General features: G+C 38.0%; 1 protein-coding gene across 6 annotated transcripts in view; it reads right to left on the reverse strand.

The window, feature by feature from the left end:
- The window catches only part of PITPNM3 (PITPNM family member 3), an 80,864-nt gene that overhangs the window by 19,970 nt on the left and 35,180 nt on the right, over nt 1-25,714 (reverse strand). For 5 of the 6 annotated variants that reach the window (XM_038165810.2, XM_038165811.2, XM_027472550.3 and 2 more), the window contains 6 exons: nt 23,956-24,191; nt 17,365-17,554; nt 14,436-14,555; nt 8,790-8,971; nt 6,234-6,403; nt 2,868-3,038 (listed from right to left, as the gene is read on the reverse strand). In XM_038165810.2, coding sequence (XP_038021738.2) covers nt 2,868-3,038; nt 6,234-6,403; nt 8,790-8,971; nt 14,436-14,555; nt 17,365-17,554; nt 23,956-24,191 — 1,069 coding nt within the window. The remainder of the gene's footprint in view (nt 1-2,867; nt 3,039-6,233; nt 6,404-8,789; nt 8,972-14,435; nt 14,556-17,364; nt 17,555-23,955; nt 24,192-25,714) is intronic. The other variant, XM_027472548.3, reaches the window with a different exon arrangement.

Consider the following 25,714-nt stretch of genomic DNA (forward strand, 5'->3'; position numbering starts at 1 on the left):
CAGTGTTAAGAAAATTGGTGTGGGTGAGACTATATTAAGGCTTTTCTTAAGGTATTCCTTAGTATTCACAGAATCACATAACTGAAGGGGTTGGAAGGGACCTCGAAAGATCATCGGGTCCAACCCCCCTGCCAAAGCAGGTTCCTTAGAGCAGGCTGCCCATGCAGGCATCCATACGGGCCTTGAATATCTCCAGAAAAGGAGACTCCACAACCTCCCTGGGCAGCCTATTCCAGTGCTCCGTCACCCTCACCGTGAAGAAATTCTTTCGTGTGTTGGTGCGGAACTTCCTGTGCTCTACCTTGTGACCGTTACTTCTTGTCCTGTCCCCGCAAACCACTGAAAAAAGGTTGGCCAAATCCCTCCGTCTCCCACACCTCAGGTATTTACACACATTGATGAGATCCCCTCTCAGTCTTCTTTTCTCCAGGCTGAACAGACACAGGTCTTTCAGCCTTTCCTCACAGGGAAGATGCTCCAGGCCCTGTATCATCTTTGTGGCCCTCTGCTGGACTCCTTCCAAGAGATCCCTGCCTTTCTTGTACCGGGGAGCCCAGAACTGGACACAGTACTCCAGGTGAGGCCTGACCAGGGCAGAGTAGAGGGGGAGGATCACCTCCCTTGACCTGCTGGCCATGCTCCTTCTAATGCACACCAGGATCCCATTGGCCCTCTTGGCCACAAGGGCACAGTGCTGGCTCATGGTCAACCTGTCGTCCACCAGGACCCTCAGGTCCTTCTCCTCAGAGCTCCTCTCCAGCAGGTCATCCCCCAGCCTGTACTGATACACGTGGTTGTTCCTTCCCAGATGCAGGACTCTACACTTGCTCTTGTTAAACCTCATTTGGTTTCTTCCATCTCTCTAGCCTGTCCAGGTCTCGCTGAATGGCAGCACAGTCTTCTGGTGTGCCAGTCATTCCACCCAGCTTTGTGTCATCAGCGTACTTGCTGAGGGCAGACACTATAAAGATGTTGAACAATTCTGTACTAGACAGCAAAACAAAACTGCTGACAGTAAGGAAGCAGCTACAGGTAAATTCATACTTGAACAGTCATTGACCCTCTCAGGATAAAGTCTTAATCTCTCTTCTGGACATTAGAATTTGTTCCAAATCCTTTATTGAACCTGTGCTGTTACATTTCATGCTAAAAGTAGGTGACAATCTGATAGTTCATCCTGTCAAAAACCTGCCACTCCTAGACTCTCTACCATCCAATGAAACCTTGATTTCTAGTAAACACTGAGAATATAGACTCTCATGTTGTAAAAATGAAAATAAATCCCATTTGTAGAACCAGAATGTTTGTTTTCCAAATCAAATGTCAGTACTGCTATTTTATATTGTCCTTGTCATCAACATTTGTAGGATTCCCACAACAGATGTACACAACTCAGCAGCTCATGTGTAACCATGAGTCTTGCTCTTCTCATGCTTTTTAATGCTTACCTACTCATATGAACACTGGTCTTTGAATGAATTTAAGAAGACTATTCCATCTCATTTCCTAGTTAAAAAAACATCCAAGTATTTTAATATCATGTTTTTTCATAAAATTATTTGTGTTGTTCTAATGCAGTCTGTTATGTTTTTTAATGTTACCAGTTACAGTTTTAACTATTATTGAAACTACAGACTAATACTAAATCTGAATACTAATTATTGTTATTCCTTAAACACATCTACAACAGAAAGAACTATATGCTATGATAAAGAACAACTATTGCATAGAAGTGCCCTATTTCAAATTTTTATCTGAGAACTTAGTACTGCTGAGCTTTTCCTAGATAGGACATTGTTATGGATGTGAAATGATACAATTAAAGATCTGCTGTAGTTTTTCAAAAATTGGTTTAATCAGATTTAGACCGATTTGCATCCAATATACACACTACTTTTGGCAGAGAAAAGGAAGGGATGTGTGTGTATCACGCTGCACAGAAGAGGCTCACAATGATCTATATTCACCCAGTTCTAACAAAAAGAAAACACTGCCATTTTACTGTATTAGCCTTTAACATGAAACTCCAAATCCTGAAAAGCCTTTTGAAATATTCTGCTGAGGCCTGAATTCATGTCTGAATGTGTAGCAAGAAGAATAAATCTAATGTGTATGCATATACACATACACTGATAAATTCCTTATTTGCATAATATGGCATGTCAGGATACTGCACATTTGTACAACTATCTCATTTTTTTATACGCAAAGTCAAAACATAATTGTTACAACACAACAGCGCAATTCCTTTTTTTTTTTTTTTTTAATTTAAATCCATGTCTTTCTATTTCCTCCCCAATCAATCTGTTTATTTTTTTCCTGGATTCAAACATCAGTTGCTGAATATCATTACTATTTAACAGTCTAACAACAAAAGAGCAGATCAAAAGACAATTTTCAAATCAAAAGATTTGAAAGACAATTTTTCAAATCAAAAGTGCTTTAATTTGTCTTAATAGATATCTGCGATAAAACTACTACAAGTAACCAAGAGAAACAACATCTAAAACAACTGGTATATGTAGGCAAAGTTCAACTAACTGTAAAAATAAATAGTCCAAAATGATGGTATCAATCAACTCAGTCAAAGACATGGAAGCATGCAAATGACTCTTCAACTAAAGCAATGGTTCACTTTCCAAACACTATTTAACAGAGCTAGTATCCCAAAAGCTCACATGCAAGAATCAGTTTTTCTCAGTGATCTTTGGTTTGATACTTGCTAAATATATCTGTACCTTTCTGCCCCAGATCACTACTTTTTAGCATGGAAGCACATTTGTATTTCAAATCCTCTTGAGCTGTGTAAGGAGAGAAAGCTTAAGAGAAGAATAGATACAGAGAGCTATGGAAAATAAGTACTGTACCTAACTGGTGAGATCTTCCATCCCCCAGTGGGTATCTCTGGTACCGTGGGACACTGAATGGAGGCAGGAGATGAAATCTTTTCTCCAACAGTGGTTCAAGTCTGCAGGCAGACGGATCAGCAGAGTGAAAGAAACTGTAAACTTGGCTGCAGGCTGGGCGGACCTGGCATACTTGGATGAGAATCAAACAGAGAAAGAGAGTTCAGTATTGCACCTTCACAATTTTCAAGGAGTATATACATATATAAATGATTAATATGGTCTTCTGCAACTCCAGACTAGCACATATCTGGCCATGAGAAATTTATGTAAATCAGTTACAATCTCCTCTGTAATTAGCATTTTGTTGCAAAGGAATTTTACAGAGACATCACAATCTCAGATGTAGGCATGCAGCAGACATGAAGATGAGCCAAAGAAACAAGACAGAAGTAACAAAGTAAAAAGAAGTTCAAATCTCTTGTAAATTTGTTACTGAGCATTACAACTATGATGCTCTCAGCACTTCAAATATTTACCAGCAAAATGGTTTAACAGGCCTGTTACACATAGAGGACTGAAATCTAAAGGAGATCCAGAGAAGATAGGTGACATTGCAGTTTCTGAAGTCACCTTATGAAAGCTAATGCATAGAAATGAAGCTGGTCATACTCAAAGCAATGTTTAACATTCTTGCTGAAGATATGAAAATTCTCAGAGTTTTGGGGGCTGCAACTGGAAATGGGTATTTGTCAACCATCCACTTAATCAGATAGCAGGGCATTCTTTTGATTGATTACAGGGCACTGCAGCATAACTTAGAAGGGTGATCACACAAGATGGATAAAATCTATACGACAGTGTAGTCCCTTCTCATTGAGCTATACCACACTTTAATCACTCTGAATCTTGCCAGCCTGGGTAGATGAATTCATTATGGAGAGTGTTACTGAATATTAGATCTGATGGAATCCATTTTAAATGACATTTCTTATCAGAGTACCCATCATAGATATAAAAAAAATTTAAATCAAAGCACACTACTTAGGTTCTTTCTAATTTTCAAGAGCAGCAGTAAAGGTATTTGTACATCAGAAAAATCGCACTGAGAAAACTTGACACTGTTCAACTTTCTCTGCTGCAGTCAGTCACAACGAACTACCTATATCAGAGAACACTACATTCTTACAGATTTTCTGAAGTCCTTCCCATGTTGCTGGAAGGACTCTAAGAATATTTATTCTGTTGCTTGCTGTTATTAATTGCATACAGGGAAAAATCTTGATGTAGACTATATCGATGTAACCGAGTTATCAACTTCTAAGACTACTTCTGAGTTGTCAAAGCAGTGTTGCCATATACAGGTCATAGCAGTACTTTGCAGCAATCTCTGTTCTGTAAAAGCTATAGGAGAGTGTCAGCAAGTTTTTATTTAAATTGGTAAGAAAATTACCCTTTTATTGTTCATAGCAAAAACCTTTCAAAGATACTTAAAAGGATGGAGAGGGACTCTTTACTCAGGTAGATAATGATAAGACAAGGGGGAATGGTCTTAAACTAAAAGGGGATAGATTTAGTTTAGATATTAGGAGGAAGTTCTTCACTGTAAGGGTAGTGAGGCACTGGAACAGATTGTCTAGAGAAGCTTTGGATGCCCCATCCCTGGAGGTGTTCGAGGCCAGACTGAATGGGGCCTTGTCCAACCAGATCTAGTGGGTGGTTGGAAGTAGATTATTTTAAAGTCCCATCCAACCCAAGACATTCTATGATACTATGATACTTCAGCACTGAGGTTCAACTTCAGAAAAACATTAATTCTAAAGATGAGGCACATGTTCATGTATCTATTTCAAACAGGGACAGACACAGGACTATTGGAAAAAGAGAAAATTCCAGTTGCTCAGAACAGAACTAGAATGGGGTTTCAGACCTGTCATACCTCATGAACAGCTAGGACACAATGTGAGACCACAAGGAACTTGTGACATGGGAGAGGAAAGAAAGGAAGACGTTCCTTTTCAATTAATATTTAAGGGGAAACTTCTACCTGCTTCTCCAAATTATCCTGCTGGTAGTGTCAAATAATACTCAGCCCATGCAAGCTGTTGAAATACATTATTGTCAGATATGCAAAATACATTAAACCCCAGCAACCAAATATATACTCAGCCCACATTTGCACAGGCAGGAACCTTTTCAAGTCTTGCTAAACCTATTATGAAGGAAAAATGGCACAGCTATTCAGAGGGTATCTAAATGCAATCCACTGATGATAGATGAAGACTAGACTGCTCCTCACATGGTATCTGAGTTAACTGCCTAAAACAGATGCAGTGATGCATGCCCATGAACAACATTTCACCAAAGTACTCTTTGTAAAACATTTTAGATTGTTATCACTGGCAACTACCAAGTTTCCAGCTGCAGGATAACCAAAACCTGCTCAGACTATCTGTTGTATGCTGATTTTTCTAGAAAGGATGATCTGTACATCAATCAGAAGAAATGCAAAATGAGAGTTTAATAATATTCTCCTCTGAAGCCACAGAACTTGATAAAAAATTCCTGTGAGATGTCTGAAGCCTCCTATACACTTTTTTTGTTTTACTTATGGCAAGTAAAATAAAGTTCATTTCATATTCCTTTCCAATTTATTTCAGCAATTAAATGCAACATTGAAAGATATCCAAATGACATTACTCAAAAGTGTATAAATTGAACTCTTACAAAGAAAAAAAACCTGGGAGTTCTGAATTGTTGTCTCTTTATATTACTGCAATGGATTTTTCTCCCTCATCTAATAACTGAATATATCATTTCCCATGAAGATACCTTGCTATCCAAACTTCATATGATGCACAGAAGCAAAAGACACACTGAAATCTGAAAATTAAATCCCTTTAAAATAAATGAAAAACATCCAGATATATTTAAAAAAATAAAAATAAAAATCCTTTTTTATCTCTGATCACTGTGTTCTTACCAGAGTTAAAAATGGCTCACAACCAGCACTAATGGGGTTGAAATTTACACATGAAGCCAGAAGCGAACAAGATGAAATGCTGTACTAAGCACAGATGCTATTTTTGGTGTAATTTTCAAGGACTGCTCCTTGGTGAGGTATAAGCTTCATGTTGTATGGAATTTACAATCAACAGCAGAGCAAAAGACACACTGCTGTAAATGGGTGAGCAGTGACATCGCCGGAACAAACCTCACCACCTCATGCCTCAGTACCAACCTACACTAGCATTCACATCTTTTAGAAGAAACTTACTTCACTCCCCAGTTTTTAATTAGACTCTTTTATTTACCTCCTTTTAAATGTGTCTCTTTGTTTACAGAGGTCATTAAACATCCTGTATTCTAACCCCAGAAAGAGCTTACCATCCAGGCCTGGCAGAACAGTACTCCTCATGGCCAGCACCAAACCAAGTGGCGATCCAAAGATGAAGAAATCAGACACCTCAAATTCAAATCGGCCCAGGTTTACTTCTGAGAGACTGGAATTCACAGGAAGAAAGTCTGCATCATCTTTCAGCACACTTGAGTGGATGCTGAGCAAAGAAAACGCACTGATTCAACAATAATCAATCCAGAGAAGAAATCCATTCCAAAAACAGGCTGCTTAGAAAGCTCTAACACCTGCATCAAGATCCAAGCAATATGCCTTAAACTGTAAAAAGATTAATAACAGTATAGCAGCCATTTATGATTTCCAGTGTGGCCATTAATTAAGTTTACTACCTTCAACATACAAGTTTTCTACAGTTAAAATACTTATCAGTAAGTTATGCAAGGACTCTTAAAATTGAAGTCTACCTCCCTTCCCTTTTAGCTGTACAGATGTATGTAAGCTATTCTGCAACTTTTGCTACAAATTTGAACTTACTCAACTTGTGTAAGGACAATGGTATTAAAAAGTTACAGTTGTACAAGTACATAAAAAAGCATTGCTTTTATGTGTTCTGTGAGCTATGAAACAGAAGTTTACAACTTTTCAACTAGTTATTAACTAGTTATTACAGGTTAAAATTAGTGATGCTTATAGATATATTTTAATCTTTTAAGCGATTTAAACATGTTCATTTATTTTCTGTGCCATATATGCATATGGTAAATACAGATCACCTATCCTTCATGGACAAAGAAAATACTCACCCCTCATTTAGCTTTGTGAAAGATGAAATTACTACATTCAGATGCAGAACATTAGCACATATACATATACACCCCGCTCGCTCATGAAGCATCGTGAGACAGAGCAGAACATGTCGCAATAGCATGCAAAACCTGACTGAGAGATGCTGACCATGCTATCACCAGAGCTGTAACTGAAGCCCTCATGAGTTACCTGCACACTACACTTTACATCAATGGTCAATCATGGCTCAGAATCCAGAAATCCTGAAGACTTGTCCTGAATCAGACCATAACAAGACAATTCTTTCAATCTGAGAACCTGACATTCTCAAATTATAACCTGATGTTATTAATCAAAACTCCCAAAAAGTAATTAAAAAAGTAACTCAAAAATCAGTTTCTCTGTGAAAGAGGGATCTTTGTAATCTCATTACTCACACTGACACACTACTTCCAAATAGCAGTATATAAGCACGATAAAAAAGGTCTAGTGATCTTATGCAAGTCTCACAGCCTGGACAGGGTGGGGCAAAGGATGATATGGTTTGGTTTGGTTTGACACTTTCCTCCCCCACCCTCTCAAGGAATATTTTCTGCCTCCTTTATATAGGTATACGCAACTCTTCTCAAATAACCGCAACAGCCTGAAGTTTGAGGCGTCCAAACTGTGAATGGAAGAAAACATCCAACTTCTTGCTTAAGTACAGCTCTGTGAAAAGCTTTTAGTTTAAAATACAGACATCCAGAAAACTAAAAGAGAAGACCTGTAAAAAGACAGTTATCTGTGTCTTTTTAATTATGCTATTATCCCCCAAGTATAAAGTAATTTATACAATCCAGCACTGTACTTTATACATAGCACAGTACTCCTATAGAGGAATCTAAAATAACTGACAAAAAAGTTTTCAGTTATGGAAAAGTAAAACCAACCATTTTGCCTCAGAGGGAAGATGCAACACGCTGATATTAAAAAAAAATAAAAATAAAATAAGTTTGAGGCAATAAAATTACCGTAAGCTGCTACTAAAAAAACAGCCAGAGTGAAGTACAACACAGTAGTAAGTCTGCACTGTACTTAAACTGTAGCAGCACTTGAATACACATTACGACTTCTCCGTTTGCATCACTCCTGATGAAATAAAGGAAATGAGATGGATAGAGGAATAAAAAGCACAAATAATTAGGAAGTAAAAAGCAAGCAAAAGCTCAGAACAGGCAGAAACAACAAGGCAAACAAAAGGAATGCTGATTTTCCCATCATATTTGTATTTAAAAGGTTTCTTAGGACCCAAGAAAGCTAATGAGATTAAATCTTGCCTCCAGCCTCCTCCCCATTTAGGCCTGACATTTACACAGTTTTAGCTGTTGTTCTGTTTTAAATATGCTCTGTATAGCCTGTAGACCAATTAGAACACCAAAAGCAATTATCTCACTCTTTAGAGAATAATGGAAAGTCTGTAAGTGAAGTCCAAGAAAAATGTAACAGTAATTCAGAATTATAAAGCATTCATCCATCTTGATGTGTGTGGGCCCCACTGAAGAGATGAATCTACCTACATTTAGTTTTGCATATTCAAATCATTCACAGATGATTAAAAGTTAAAAAACTCTCCACATGTGAGTAAATTAATGCTAGACACACTATATCCATGGCTTTGTTTGAAAAGTATTTGCAGGGACTTGAAGCAAACCTCCAGAAATACACCATAATCAATAAAAGCGACTCTGTTCCACTGGCAGTGACAGGCTGCGTTTAGTGGCAAGCCTATTTCTTTTACTCAGTCATCACACACTAGTTACCTAGACAGGAAAGCATGATGTTGGGTTATAGTATCACAGCCATAGGTGGATGAGTCACTCTGTTTCCTAGGCAACGGCTGCCTTGGGTCCTCATCCTCCATGATTTCCGAGATGTCAATATTGCTTTTGCTCAGGCGTTTGCTGCCACCCAGACTGGAATCATCTGTTAAAAGGGGATTATCCTACAGAGAATGAACAGAGCAAAAAAGAAGATTTAGGAAGGGACTGAAATATAACAGAGCTGCATTTATACATTTGACCTCATTTTATCCAAGGAAGGGTGGAAGGGGTTAGACTTTCCTGTTGCTGGAGAGGATATGGAAAGAGATGAAGACTAAATTACCCTGTAAGACGTACAGCCTAAAAGCTAGAAGGAGAATCAGGATTTTTTTTTTTTTTTTTGGGGGGGGGTGAAAGGGAGGGGAGGGAGGCATAGGGACGGTGGTGGGAAGAGTAACACGAAGGCTTCATCCCTTGTTGACTTCATCATTCTTAAAAACTATTTATAGTTTTTTTCTTAAAAAACTATAAATATTATAAAGTAATCAGAAGGGGTCTTACCTGAGTGCACAAAATGCCATTAGAACATTAACAGTCTTGCTTATTATGTTCCATGGATGCAGGACCTGATTTTTAAAGAATGAACTTCTGTGGGATGCAAGAGGAGACCGGTGGTACCATATCTTTAAGGTACCCCTTTAAACAGGAAATACATGTATTTATTGTTCATTTCCTCCAGCACTTCTGCAGCTTACATCAACATCCTCTCTGCTTTTTTTTTTAAATTAAAAAATATTTCAATCATATGAACATCAGCAAGACACATTAGGCGAAGAGTTATCTCTTCTAATTGTGTGATTAACAGTTTTTGTCCATATCCTACTAACTCTATAATGCAGTATTAGAATTCACAGTATAGAATTGTAGAATCAAAGAATCATTAAGTTTGGAAAAGATCTCCAAGGTTATCAAGTCCAACCATCCCCCCTACCAACGCATCCAACCTTGCCTTAAACACCCCCAGGGATAGTGACTCCACTTCCCTGGGCAACTTGTTCCAATGTCTAACCACTCTTTTTGGGAAGAAATTTATCCTAATTTCCTACCATAATTTTTCCCAATTTCCAACCTAATTTCCAACTTGCATGAGTAATACCATGCAACTAACATTAGCATCCTAATAACTTGGATAAGATAAATTTAGGACCAGCATGTTCATAGACAATTATTCCTGTCTATATATCCTACATATGCACATATTCCTGTCTATATATTTCATGCATCTAGGATTATATTACATATTACATATATTACATGCATATATATATATACATATATGCATATATATATATGCATGTAGGATTTTTATCTGCATTTCATGGTAACATGTAGCAAAATTCATACCACGCCAACTTTCTGTAGCTGTATAAGTTATATAAGCTGTATAAGCTATATAAGCTGTATAAGCTATATAAGCTGTATAAGATTTATGACCTTGCTTTGCACAATAATAACTGCATCTATGTTGTTAAAACTAAGCCTCACTTCTGGCTTTTTAGTTGCTACTATTATTAAAAGGCAGAGAACTGTTCCACAGGGCCGTGTAGGAGGGGAGGGTTCCTGCACTGTGTTGGGAGATAACTGCCCCTGCTGCTTTGTACACTAAAGTGACAGAAAACCGAAAGCAGCAGCCCGTGTAAATAAAACATGTGCTTCCTTTGAGTTCAACCCAGAACCAACTACAGGTCCTCCTTGTTTTTGGTTTCATTTCTGTTTTGTTGGTGCTTGTTCGTTTTAAAAATCTGAAACTGACTCTACATAGCTTAACATGTCCTGCAGTTTACAATCCTACATTGAAGCTCTGTTACAACATCAATGCTTTTTTTACCATCTCTATCTATTCTGCAGAACACCAGGGTTCTTCTAAAGCCAGAATTTCTATGTCCAAACTTTCCTGATAAAGTTAACATAGGAACTTTATTTTATAGATTCTCAGGACTGTTTTTACAGAATTCTGAGGAACATTTGTGAATGCCATGTCTTAATCTGTTCATGTGTCATGACTACTTCAAACTGATTCAGTAGTCAAAAGGTTTTTATTTACCTCATAGCCTCCATGATGAGTTCTGATCTCTAGCTTGTTCCTAACCAAAAATGCCATGAAAATATATGTATTTTTTATGGTTTTAATTTTAAAACTTGCATGTTACAAATATTCTGCATGCAACCTTTGACCAAAATACCAATTTGGCAGATGTTTTTACTAGTAATTAATTTATTAAAATGCTAAGAATATTCAAATACACTACATGGAGGTGAACCCACATACAGAGCTGAAAGGGAATTTTTAGAGATTGAACAAAAAGCCCATGAAGTCCTCTGATAAATCCACTGTTTTTAATGGGCAAAGCACTTAAATATCATACCATTAGTGACTTCTGAAAACCATGTAAGTACTGCCAAGTCTCAAAGCCTCATGAAAACCCTGGTGACATTTTAATGCTCTGTTTGTTAAAACCATGTGGCAGATACATCAGCATCTCAGCTCCCATTACTTTTTAAAAAGTCATTGCTGTCAATAGACTAAAAAAATAGGAATCCTTGATGTTGCCAGAGAAAAAAAGCAGATGAAAAAATCTCAAGATGATGAAACATTTTGGTGTAGGACTGTTGATTTACTGGTGGCCTCAGGAAGAGGGCTGGTTGTTGAAAAGGCATAGAGATGATAGTAATGTAAAACCAAACACTTGTTTTAGTCACTCTTATTTCTTCACAGTATTCAAAAACTAGCTTGTGACACCACAGAACTAGCTGATAAGACTGCTTACTAATGGAAGCTAATGTCTTCATCTCTGAAAGGCAGCAACAATTCACTTTTGTCCACTAAGCTTCACTAACAGATTCTCTTTGCAGAGAGTGTGTTCTTCTCTTGCATCACAAGATAACCTCAGGTCATATTTTGCAAGGGGCTAAATTTTGATGTCATGGGTTGGAGCATTTAGGTTCACCTTCATGACGGTCTTTCTTGCATACCATGAAAGAAACTTTGCCAACTCAGCATTTGTATCAGCCAGATCAAAGCGTGTCAAACATTTCTGGAAAATATATTAAACCACTTAAAAACACAGCAGGTAATACAGTAGAAGTTTGATATGATCGGTGTAAAGACCATATGCTACATTTCAAATAATTAAAAGCCTGTTATTCCTTTGACACGAGCTCTCTCAATGACCCCAAATGCCACAATTAAAATCCTATCTGCAGTAAAATGCAATCAGTAATTAGGATCTGAATCAGTCACCCACAGTTGGTTTTTATGTATTATTTATCCATGTGGTTCAAATCATCACCTTTCTCTATTTGTCCTAATGAAGAGTTGTCTGCTTCAAGATGGTGAGTATTTTAGCTGTTGCAGCAAGACAGCAACAGATACAGTACTCCCAACCAAGTGCAGAGTTTGCTATTGTAAGATCTTGGGTTTCCACCTCCAATGACTGATGAAGGTCATTTCATCCTGCTATACCTAAAAATCTCTCGGAGTGGTATGATGATGGTGACGATGATGATAACACTGGCTTTCTTTGCTAAGCATTTTAACTTTTAAAAATGTAATTGATTTTTATACGGCAAGAGTTACTAGTCTGGTCTGAGCAGAGTGACATTTGCTCTACTGCTGGTTCTTTTATTGAACGTGAAGACACATTTTTAAATACCGCCCCTGAAAGGCATGTACAGGTAACAATCATGATCTCAGTAATCACTTACATTTCTGCCTGTACTGTGGAAATCACGACTAATTACATATAAGCCTCACTTGATATGTAGTGTATATTGAAAACTAAAAAACATAAAAGACCGCAACACAAAACAATAAATATTCACCTGTGATAGTACTGAATGTACCACTCTTATTCCTTATTTACACTGCTGTAAATAAGCAGTTTCTCTCCCCAAAAACAGTTTATTATAGAGCCTGAAACTGTGAATTATTCAGAGAATGTAATGGTCACTGCATCACCAATCACAGTTATTATTATAAACCACTTTGAAATAACCAGAGTTTGAAGGTACCTTATTTACTCTATTTTCAGGGTTCATAACCAGAGCATACAATTAACTGGTTTAGAGTACCTCAGTCTCATCCTTATTTCCAGTTAGTTTTATTTCTGACATTTGTAAAATATTTCCCTCATATTTCTGTGCTTCGAAGCCTTCCAATGAGATCCATTTCTACAGGCGATACCAAAGAAGGAAAAAAAAAAAGTAAAAGGGGCATCCTGATTGTGTTTCACAGGAGCAAGCTGGGAACAATGGGCAGGAAGACAAGATAAGGAATTAAAGGAATTATTAGTTCTTCTGAACTTACAGAATATTAGAGATGAAAATGGGAGGAGAAGAAGGAAAAACTGGGGAGAGACTTGGGAAGTGAAGCTCTGTGATATCATGGAAAAGAAGGAAGAAGGAAAATTGAAACTATAGGCAAGAGTAGTGAAGTCAAAACAACCTGTCTTCCTAAAGTCTGATCCTTGCTCTCAGACTGATTAGCAACTTTTCTATAATCAGTCTCACTGCAGGACTGGGATCCAGGAGGTCAATTTCTCCGTTTATGTTGCTTGCAACACACTATTCTCAGTGCTGGCACTGTCAAAGGTTTCCTGCTGAGACTCCAGAGTCATGTCAGAGAAAAACTTCCCTCCTGGAAATGTTTAGAGGATGTGTCTTTGCTGGAGAGTGCTACCATATTCACATGCTACTCTGTAACACATAGCTCTCTGAATGAACTGAGAAGGCTGGTATAATTGATCCCATTTTTGAGGAGAGAGGTAACTGAAGAGTCAAAAGAAGAAACAATTTAGCCAGTGTCACAAAACCATCAAAGAATGGAGTGCAGGCAACTCATCCAGTGTCAACTGGAGTGTCAACACTCTGCATCACCTCTGCAAATCCACTTGAGTCTGAAGTAGATAAGATTAGTTGAACTCCAGTTTTCTTTCTTAAGTGGAGAACACAGTAATACTTCCTATATGCCAGTAGAATTTTAAAAAAATGCTCTTCTCCTACAATAAAATCTTTCCTGGACCACAGAATTAATCATCCCTTCACCCCAAATACAGCACTCATCTAGAGACTCAGTTATGCTCAGTGGTCCATTCACACATCCTCAGGTGACTTAATTCCTCATCAAAAAGGAGGCAGTCTTTCACCAGTCAGTAGAACTTATTCATGAGCATATTATAATGTTAGACTACCCCTAGGCACTAGCATAATTGATTCCATAGCGTCTGGAATTCAATTTTTTTTTTTAAAAAAAAAGAAGATTTTGGAAAAACAGCAGCCTGTGATTACCGAGATGACACATTTACATCTACAGTGAGGGATTAGGTATGCAATAAAAGACACTCTGTAGCCCAACGTTAAAGATTTACCAATAAAGCCTTCACTAGTGATTTTTATGCATCATAAAATTGAATATGCAAACTTTATTTTCAGATGGCAATTTTTTGATATGTGAGAAAAATCATGTGCTATCATTGCAATTTACCAAATCATTGATTTTTTTCTGGTTTATATGGACCTGAATTTCCAATTGTCCCCCCAGGGAATGAATCTATAGGATTTCAGCTTAGTAGATTTTATTCTCTTCACCTGGATGCTGCTGATGCTTCCTCTCCTGCTACTGTTCCGACTCTCATCAGCTCTATTAGCATTATAGCAGATGGCATCAAAACCCAAAATTCCTCCAATGCAGTCACCAACAAGACACACCTGAGGAAATAAAAATATACTTTGTGGGATGTAGCAAGTGTTTTACAAGAAACAAAAACCATCACTGCACTGCATAGGAGCTCCTGTCTTAATTTACACCCTTGTTCCTGTTTTTTATAGAGTGTAGTTCCTATTGCAGCTGAAAACGTGTAGTCACTTTCTTTCATCTTCTCTCATCTGAGGAACTGATCTACAGACATATGCCCTATGCCAAGAATATCTGTCCCAGAGGCTGTTCTGACCAGCAAGAAGTTCTTCCAAATGGGCCAGAATTCTTTCACCTACTTAAAGCCTGCTTCCAGCTTAAAATGTCCAGATCACTGGAGAACCATCTTACAGATTTTAAGCTACCTAACATTTCCTGCAGTCAGATAGGGTAGAAGATTTCAACGAATTAAAAACAAATTGGTATTGTCCCTGTCAGGACAAGGGAACAGAACTTTTAAATGAGGTATTAAAATGAGACTCACTTCACATTTAATATCAACATACAAGCTACCTTCAAAATATAGGCCTGGGAATTAAAATAAATGAGATATTAAAATTGGCAATTCAGTAGTTGAAGTAATTTTAAGGAACATTAGAATCTACCTCAAAAGCTGATTGTGCTTAACAGCCCCACAATCCCATAGGAGACAATTCTTTCACCCTGTCCCCCTGCCTCTTTCTTGTGAGGTATAACTGCTCTCTCCTTGTTAACAAATTGCTCTCTTCCACCAGTTTCAGCAACCTATTCTGTATGTTTCTCAAACTGAAGAAAACACCCGGTCTGTTGTTCCCAACTCCAATCAGTTTAACAGAAGATATTACTTCTCCTTACAGACCTTAACTTGCTTGTAGCCTTAAATCATCTTGGCTACAACACCAAACTACACGATTGGAATACCAGAATGTTGTACATGCTACCTTCAAAGTGAACTGTGTTAGGAAAACAGAGCACTTTGAGATGCAGGTAGGAAAATAACCTCAAGCCCCTCTCAGTGTATCTCCATATACCAGGCTCTCTTAACTGAGAGTTAACAGTTAAAATCACATTTCTCAGGATTTAAAAAAAAATAATATATCAAAATACATGAAGGTAACATCTATCCTAAGATAACTCTAATTCTGAAGTAATATATAATTAACCAAAATGCTGATTTAATCTCTGATGTTCAGATTCTTATTAACATTCAATGAAGTCAACAAAGAACTGAAAATCACATGGAGACCGGTAGCCTTATTAAAACCAACAACATGTTTTGTTGGAGATTAATTATATCTCCATGAATTTACATTTCATTTCTAATCCTCACTACTATTGGCACTAAGGTAATGGAGATAATTTGCTCCAGATGCTGCATAAAATCCAATGGGCAGCCTTTGATCTGATGAACTTTCAATATAAATGGACAAAAGAGACCAAAATATGAGAGAAAAGAGACACACAGGGTGGAGTCGGGTTATATGGCATCTATTTTAGAAATATATTATTTATTCAGAGGTTGAACTGAGATTTCTATCTAAGGAACACAGCAAAGAACTGCAGACAGCACAGAGAAGTCACTTTTCCATTCTAGCAATACTGGTATTTGTTGATGGTAAGAAATCTGTGGAGTGTACAGGGGTCATGACTTCTGCACATATAATACTAATTCAGAGTCTGCAGCAAAAAACGGAGATTTCTTTGTCTCTTTGTCAAATAAAAAAATTCTACTGATAATTATTTTTACAATCATTTCTGTAACTTGTATAATTCCTCTTTTCATAATCTCACATTTTATAATGCTCTATCACTGAAGATAGTCTGTTTCTACGTTTCAAGCAAGAATAGCTTGCTGTGAACAGTAAAACTGGCTTCAAACCAAACTGTAGTCTAAAAATGCCAAAGCATAATCTTATTGCTACGGAAAATAATCTGTGTTATAAGACACATGCTTTCCTTCAAAGATTATACTATATTCTGAATTGGTTTTTTCTTTTGTTCTGCAGTCTGGACATCATTGTACTTTAAGGAAGTGAATGTTTGCAGCTATGTATAGGGCCCCATCACAAAAAAAAAAAATCAGTAATTTATAGAGGGTAGCAGTACCATATTTATTGTATGTGAAGCAGGAAAGTACTACTTTTTCTAGTCTAGAGATGGAGAAGTAGGAACAATAACTGTGACATATGTCAGCTGGAAGAAATCTGCAGGTGACTTCACTGGGGAGTGGATCAGACTGAAAAAAATAAATGACCATCCCTGAGTTGCATAAGAAACCTGCAACACTGTCAGCAACTGAATATTTATTTTTTGGGTTTCTTTACTGTCAACTGCTTTACTACTACTGTGATAGAGGCAAAAAATAAATAATAACTGTTAAATTTCCTTTTGCTCTTAGTCAGAGATGTGCTGATGTCCCAACTCTTCCAACATCCATAGCAGGTGTGTGATGATGAACTTGGTAACATAGATTAGCACTTGTCTTGAGTTGGCAGGCTTGCTCGCTGCTTAGCATAATACACTCTTATTGCACAACTAAGGCTCCTAAACATTACCGGAGCTCACAGCAATAATTAACAAGAGATTAGGACTCAAAATGGTCATGGGAGAAGGTATAATATCTTCTACCAACTGAGTAAGTCCAGGTAAAATACTGCATAGGATTCCAGAAGGGTCTTTCTCATGCTGGGCACAATTCCAAGATAATGTTCATATACATCACATTTACAGTATTGTTCCCACACTCATAACTCAAAACCATCAACACAGATCAGAAGTGGTTTAACAAGAAACAGTCTTACTTTAAAGGAATTTTACTTTGATGTAGGAGAAGAATAGTCCTACCTGTCCATTAAAACCAACCCCATCTGCAGATTTGAGAAATTCATTGTAAACTTGGTTTGCTCTAGTAATCACCATGGCAACTGCATCCTGGTACTGAGGGGATGAAACAGCCAGCAAGGGCAAGGCAGCCAGTGGGATGTGGTCTTCACTGCTGCTGAGACAGCTTTCATCATAACTGTAGGGATTTAGGCTAAAGAAGAACATGCTATCATCAGGAAAAATGCAAAAGGCATCACACAGCATTAGTTAATGAACAGTTACTTATTAACAGAAATGGGCTTTGCTATTGCAGTTGACAATGAAAGTACAGGAAGGATCATTTTCTCACAACACTCAACAGCTTAACAAACATGGAGTTACTGCTTTACAAAACTGAGACAATGCTAGAAGGCATTCCTGTAATTAAGCACACATGGTGCAATTTTTCTGCCTTATTTTTACATGTAAAAGTAGACATAATTTAGATGAATGAAGAGATTATTATTCCCTTTTAGCTTCCCCCCCATATACTAATTCACTACATTAAAAAATGGGATCAAATAATCACAATGAAGCATTGTTTCACAGAACATGTGACAGGCACATTGTTCAAAAGTGTATAAAAACATTCTTTCCAATGTTCCGCCCATTCAAACAGCTGGAACAAAATTGCATGTGTTCTGAAATTACATGTAATTGTTTGCAGAGTAACATTTTGCAAAAAGGTGGAAACTTGATAGAAAATGCAAGCTTAAATTTGTCAGAATGCCAGTTTTGTTTTAGTTTGGATGTGTACCCTGCAACTTTTTCAGAAAATCTGTCAGTCATGTCTCAACTGATTTTTATTGATGAGTGGAGTCAAAGGTGAAAGTCACATTACTGTGTGCCAGATTCTCTTCCAGTAAGCTGACTGTCCAGTAAGAAGTGTTTTCAACAACTCAGCTCATCCAAAGTTCATCCAAAGCCATAGGCAAGCAAATTCAATACACTTCAACATTATTTTGCAGTCACTATCTTTAGGAACTTTGTAGGCTATCACAATATTGAAAAGTGAGCTCCTTGAACTGGAGTAAAGTCTGTGTCTCTGCTAAAATCTGCATCCTCAGGGCTATCACCAGGGTAACAGAAGAAGAAAAGATGACTTGCAATGCTCAAGTATGAAGGTCAGTCTGTATTCATATCCTCAGCTTCACAGAACGTTTCCATACTTGACTATTGCTGAAGCACTCCAGTGATTTGGTAATTTTCGAGCAGAGCAGGAGCAACAGAAAGGAGGAAAAAGGAAGAAACTTTTTCTGAATGTAGAAAGCATGTAGCTAAATACAGGTGAAGATGAAACACGGGTCCCTCATAATTTCCTTAGGTCAGTCTCTGGCCACAGCAGAGGTGAAAGGGGACAGCACAGGGGAAAATCACCTACGGAGGAACACTGGTTTGGATAACTATCAAACCTTGACCTTGCCCACTTGTGAATAATGAAAGGATAAAACACTACACAGACAACCAAGGGGCAAAGTATGTTTCACCTCAATCGGGTAAGGCTTTTCTCTCCCACTTCTTGCAGTACTGCTAAAGGCAAACAAACAGTGGGAACAAGATAACATTTTGCAGTTGTGAGCAAAGTACTGTCAGTAATTTAGTTGGATAACCATATTTCTTGGCACAGTTCTTTAAGAATTTAAGAAATGGAAGAAAATCTCAAGAAAATACTACCTCTATATATATGAGACAAAAACAACGTAGTGCTCCACTGCGGTCATTAACTTTCCTGTCTGGTTCTTGTTTAAACACGAGGTTTGGTCTGCAAGGAGGTAAAGGAAAGTGATTCTTTGGTGTAGTAACAACAAACGTATTTCAAGACCTAATTCTGCCACAGATTTCTTACCTTCAGCAAGTATCTAGCTCCTCTGTGCCTACATTTCACAGACATCTCACTGCCTTAGCTCACAGGGTTAAAACTAGCTAAACTCTTAAATACAGTAGCAATGTCATCCACAAGCATTAAAAATGGAATTTCAGTCAGGGAGTTGATACCAACTCCAGAATTAGGCAGCATTAATTCTTAACTGAAAAATGCATCTTGTGCAATTTAATAGTTTATTAAAAGAGATGAAATTTTAACACCTAGAAAATTACCTTGTCTTGTACACCCTTGTTGCTGTACAGTGAAGTCACTTATTTACGTTTGGATTTTTCCAGGCTGAGCATTTGCATTAATTCCTCTTAAGACCATCCCTGTTTTACATAATGCCCTATAGCAAAAACCTGGTACTGCTCTGGAAATAGATTTTGTCAGTTTTCAAGACCCTCACTAGGTTTCAGGTATGTTGGACCAAAGAGTGTGAACAGTTCAGAGGCAATGTCTCTTTCGCTAAAAGACTTTCCCTGTCTTTTAAATTATTTTATTGTGTAATCAGATTCTAACAATGTTCTTTCTTTATGCTTTGCTGTGAAAAGAAAGAGATGGGCTTTCCAGTTTATGACTCAACTCTAATCATAGAAGACTAATAACAGAATAAGACAGTCCACAAAAATGCTCAAGCATGTGCTTAACTCTGTACATCCATTTAAATGTCTATGAGACCTAAAATGCCTACTCAGAACTATTAAGGATGTACATAGTCAGTCATGCTTAGTCAGGTACATAAGGTTTTATTCAAACCAAGAAGTAAACAGAAGCCATTGTAGTCAACAACCAGACAAACAACTTACAGTGACCCATGCCTGTTAAGATTGACTTTTGCCCCTTCACCTGCTACAATGTAAGCTTTTTTCTTAAAATAAATAAATAAATAAATTGCAAGTGTTACCCAGTTTGGCTAACTCTGTAATTTAGAAGGTTCAGTCTGAGATGTGAATCAATGTATGCTCATCAAATCAATCTATTAAAAAGCCTAACTTTTGATCTACTCAGTGACATGTTTCCCTGAAAAGGGAAGAGATGGCTCACAAGCCATCTAGTTGGAACAAGAATGTAACTTAGTTTTAAACCTTATCTGTCCTTAGCAGCAAAGGTGTCACAGGACATCACACATACATTATAGATTCACACAGGATGCATAAGCAGTGTCTTTCTGATTTACAAGAGATACAGGAAACTGAAAGTGATGGGAGCAGATGGAAGCAGACCAGATTAAACAATCTAAAACATTTACTGGTTGGAGTGAATTTTCCCTGAAAGATCCCTTTTCTTTAACCCCCCTCTTTGCAAGACAGGGAGAAGAACTGCCTGTGTGTGTTCAGATGAAAGGTCCCAGTGGGATTAGTCTGAACCCAGATACTCAGCACATAGACACATTGTAATTCAAAACCTGTGCCAAGGCAAACAGAGGGGTTGCTCTACCTTGGCATGCGCTATGCTTGCACATTCACAGAATTCAGGATACATTCAAACCAAACATGAAATCGTGTGCTGCTGCTTAATCTGGCTCACACCCGATGAATATTTCAGTAATTGAAAACACACCTCCTCACCCACAGTTTGCTAAGTGGGATGTTTACCACAAATTTATGTTCCACAACTGCTTCCTTCAGTTCTGACTGTGAAAGCTGCTGGCATGAAGCAAAATTGCGAGAGCTGATAATCATCTCTCCTTCTGTCAGCACCAAATGGATGCATTACAAGTGGTTCAAGGCAAGAACATACCTTGGCAGTACTAATTGTATTTCAGTGCTGGGAATGATTCAACTGGACACTCAAAAATCTACCTTGACTATTTTCAGTTTGGCTGAGCATTGATGGCTGCAACAAGAAGGAATCAAAAAAAAACAAAGCGAAAGAAGGGAGGAGCTCTGTTCATTTGGGTTGTCACCAGCACTTCCACTCTACCAGCTCTTCTTCCAGTTAGTTGAGCCCTGCAGGCACTGCCTTATGTTGATATCTAAGAGACACTTCTGATCCCCGTGTTAATAAATGGCTCATTTGCAGAGGGATCCTTCAAACACCTCTTGATATTGCAACTCCCCTTCTACTATTAGTTTTCTTTCCTTGCAGGGCAGCAACTGGGACACACGTACTGCTTTCCCAGTTGTTTTGGTGTATTCCCCCTTGATGTGAACAGTCAGGCATACCTTCTAGCAGTCTGGTCTACATATTGCCCCCTTTTCTTCCTGCATGCTGTCTTAGCTTTGAGTCTAGCTGGTATTTCAGAACTTTAACCTATACTCTAACCCCTCCTTTCCAACCCTGTCATCTGGGCAGTAATCATCACTGTTCCCATTTTTTAAGGCCCAATACGCGTTCGTAGAAAACTCACATCCTCTCCTCTTCTGCAGCATTATCTGCTCCAGAAGTTCAAATGTAACTTTAGGTGCTATACTGCAAGAAAGGCTATAAAAGTGACTGTCACTTAGGGGAAACCCTGGACAAAACCAACAGAAGTTTCCCTCTGTTTAGAAAAGAAGAAATCAGCCAAGTCTGAGTCTCCTCTGCCATCAGTATAGAGTTCAGTAGTTACTGTTGATTTACACTTGTAGAAGAGTTGAATCAGGCCTAAGAGCATGTTTTTTCCTCCTTTCTCTGTTATGCTGACAAGATTAGCACACTTCTGTCTAAAATACTTATCTCAGGGAAAATACAACTAAGGCAAAAAGTGTTACCTGAAAAGGTCCTGTCATTTATTGAGTGAATTTTAGGACTGAAAAAGTAACTGAGGAAGAACAGGCACTGAAGTGGACGTATGCAGTGAAAAAATCTGTTTGTTATTTGAAGTTCACTTCACTTGGACCACAGGGATAAATAACAACAGAGAAAAGGAGCTGCTACATGTCATTTTTGAAGTCTCACAGCATTGTCAAAAAGAGTGCATATCTGAAATTGTTACTGCCATACATATAACAATTGTTAAAATTAATAGTAATAATAGTTTTTCACCGCACCAGTATATTTTGCACAAACATGCACACAGGAATTTCAAAACATATAATTATTAATGTATGTCATAAGCATCCCCAGCTGGCCTACTTGAAAAAGCACACTCAGAGCAGAGGTAAGTGATTTGCTCAAAGCCTACAGGATAGCCCAGAAAAGATCACAGTGTCTTAAAACTGATTTATTTTTTAAGAAGTGCTGTGGTTTAACCTGTCAGACAGCTAAGTACCACAAAGCTGTTCGCTCACTCTCCCCCCAGGTGGGATGGTGGAGAGAATCAGAAAAAAGGTAAAACTTATGGGTTGAGAGGACAGTTTAATAGGACAGAAAATGAAGGAAAACCAAAACAAAACGAACAAACAAAAAAACAACACCCCCCCTCCCGCCCCCCCAAAATTATGATGATGATAAAGAATACACAAGACAAGTGATGCACAATGCAACTGTTTACCACCCACCAAACAATTCCCATTTCCAAGAAATGGCCACCATCCCAGCCAACCCCCCCAGTTTTCCTGTTCAGCATGAGGCCACATGGTGTGGGACATCCCTTTGGCCAGCTGGGGTCAGCTGTCCTGACTGTGTCCCCTCACCACTCCTTGTGTACCCACAGCCTCCTTGCTGGCAGGGCAACAAGAGAAGCTGAGAAGTCCTTGGCTGTGCGAGTGCTGCTCAGCAACAACTGAAACATCAGTGTGTTATTAGCATTGTTCTCATCCTAAATCCAAAGCACAGCACCATACCAGCAAGTATGAAGAAAATATACTCTACCCCAGCCAAAAACAGGACAGATCCCCCTTACTATGCATGCAACCAAATCCTAGTTGCATTTTGAACTGAAGCCTTCATTAGCCAAAGGCACTGTTTCTTACAGATGCATCCTCTGTAGCTCATTCAAGACTGCTTTATACTGCATTCTTACAGGTTAATGGCAATAAATTAATAGCCCACTGCAAAACACTACAGGATTTCAAAGAGTAGTAGTTGCTATTGGGAATAAACAGATACTACTTTTTTTTTTTCTCTCGTTAAAGGGTAAAAATCATATTCATATGTAAATTCTCTCACCAAGACAATATGTTAAATCACTAACATTCTAGGTAGTTCTTTCTGTTCTCAGTCTCCAGTGCAAAGCATAATTTTGTTAAATTAGTCTAAGTTTCTCAGCAAGGCTTCCCAATCTCCACTTAACTCCTAAACCAATGTTACCAATATGCCATTTTTGCTTATAAATCTAAAAACATTAAAACTATCAGAAGTGTCTTCTATAACATCCTGTCTCTGCAATGCTCAAATACTGAACAGACAAATCAGATACAGAAGTGTCAGCTGGTATATTTGTTGGCAGTTATAGCTATGCTTCACATTTTAGAAGAAGATAAATGCTGACTACTCATTTTTTAATCAGATTTTAAAGGATGGATGAAGGAAAAGTTAAAAATAATCATAGTTTTCTTCTTCTGCACAGTTGTTCTGTTTTTTTTTTTTTCTTCTGGATACATGTGGATGATAGTCTGTAGTCCACCATGAATTTTTTGTTGTTGTTGTTGTTGTTTGCTTTTTTGTTTGTTTGTTTTTAAACTAACACATCCATGTAGTGGAGTATGAAAGATCATACTAAGTCATTCAGTGAGCAAAAGTTTAAAAAGGATTCATGGCATTTCATATGAAAAGTACAGGTCATAGAAAACCTTTCAAAACCAAACTGCAAAGCCAAACATTTGAAAATGAAATAAGCTTACTTGGAAACAAGAGAGAAGGCTGCTGAACAGATTGCAGGGCAGGGAACAAGTCTGATTAAGATGTGTCCCAAAGCAGAAGGGAAATGGGCTTGGGTGACTTTTTCAAACACAGAACTGAAGGTGTTGATGTCTGCCAGCTTGCTGCTTTGGTCCTCTCCTCCAGTGTCTAAGATGTTCCCCCCATGTAGGATCAGAATTAGCACATGAGTTTTGCATTTCTGGTGTTTAACTCCTTCCTGTGAGAAAAAAGGAAATAAGAAAGGAGGAAGCCTTTTTAGGGACAGTGTTGGTATACTTGGTGTTAATCACATAACCATAGAATAGTTTGGCTTGGAAAGGACTTTAAAGATCATATAATTCCAACCCCCCTACCATGGGCGGGAACACCTTCCACTAGCCCAGGATGCTCAAAGACCCATCCAACCTGGCACTGAACACCTCCAGGGATGGGGCATCCACAGCTTCCCTGGACAGCCTGTTCCAGTGCCTCACCACCCTCTGAGTAACAAACTTCTTCCTAATGTCTAAATGTTAATGTTCACAAGCAATTAGAATTGATTCCTTTTCCCACCCCACTATGACCTTTGTGTTATCTGCTGGGTAGGGAGGATGGGATGGGACACAACACATTTAAGTATGTCTGAACCAGGTAGAGCACACTATGCTCTGCCAGAAAACCCTTACAGGTCAGGTGTAGACCAACAAAGACTATAGCTTTGTGCATATCAAAAGCTATTGGAAATATGTCCAGACTGGAGATGTCCAACATTCACAGGCAGCCTAAGAAAATGTCTTGATATTGCGAAATGGGCTGCTGCATTTACTGGAAACATTTTAACTCTAATCATCACAGGTTCTTTAAAGGAAAACAAATGAACACATTTGCCAATGTTTTCATTTCTGCCCATGAAAGCATCTAATAGAAGCAACTGGTAAGAGTTTTGAAACTGGAAACCTTCTGAGAATGGCAACTTATTAAAATGAAGAAAAAAAAAGGAGGTGGGGAGGTTAACATACAAGACATTTACTGAGAGAGTAAAAAATGAACTGTTGCCAACGGTGAGTATGTGAATTGTCATGCAATACACAGACAATAATCTACCATGGAAGGTGAGGTAATGTGCTCCGTAGAAAAATACGTTATCTATCTACTTGAAACTGGAAAAGCATTTTGCATGTTTCAGAGTTACACATTTTTTTCTTCTTTAAACTTTGACAGTCGTATTCATTCAAAGAAAGACCTACTAATACATGAAAAGATTAGGAACTTCTCTGTTTTTAAGTCTTGACAACTATTTTCCTTCTTGTACTTGCTTGAGGATTGTTAACTGCTACCTTGGGTGATCTACCGAGAAAGAAGTTCAAATAAAATAATCAAATATTATATTGTGAAATAAGCTCCATTTATTTTCAGTAACATCTTTTTAATTAATGTAAGTTTAGTCTCTACTATGACCCCAGTCTTACGAAGTGATCATGATCTATTAGGCAGGTTTGTACCCTTATGTGCTATATTCAGATGATGTCTCTTCTCTTTTTCTTTTTCTTTATCAGTCTATCTAAACTGCAAGCTGTTTAAGGAAAGACTGGCTTGAGTTATGTGCTTACACAGCACCTTTTAAAAATGGGCTTTTGAACATAGACCAGCTCAGATAGTTATACTCTCAGGTCTCAGGACTGCATTTCCCATCACAGTATTTTGTCTTTGCGAAGAAACTGGCCAATATTAGCATACCTCGTGCAAGAGAGGAAAAACTTT

The sequence above is a fragment of the Anas platyrhynchos genome, chromosome 20 (genome assembly GCF_047663525.1).
Source record: "Anas platyrhynchos isolate ZD024472 breed Pekin duck chromosome 20, IASCAAS_PekinDuck_T2T, whole genome shotgun sequence".
Classification (NCBI taxonomy): domain Eukaryota; kingdom Metazoa; phylum Chordata; class Aves; order Anseriformes; family Anatidae; genus Anas; species Anas platyrhynchos.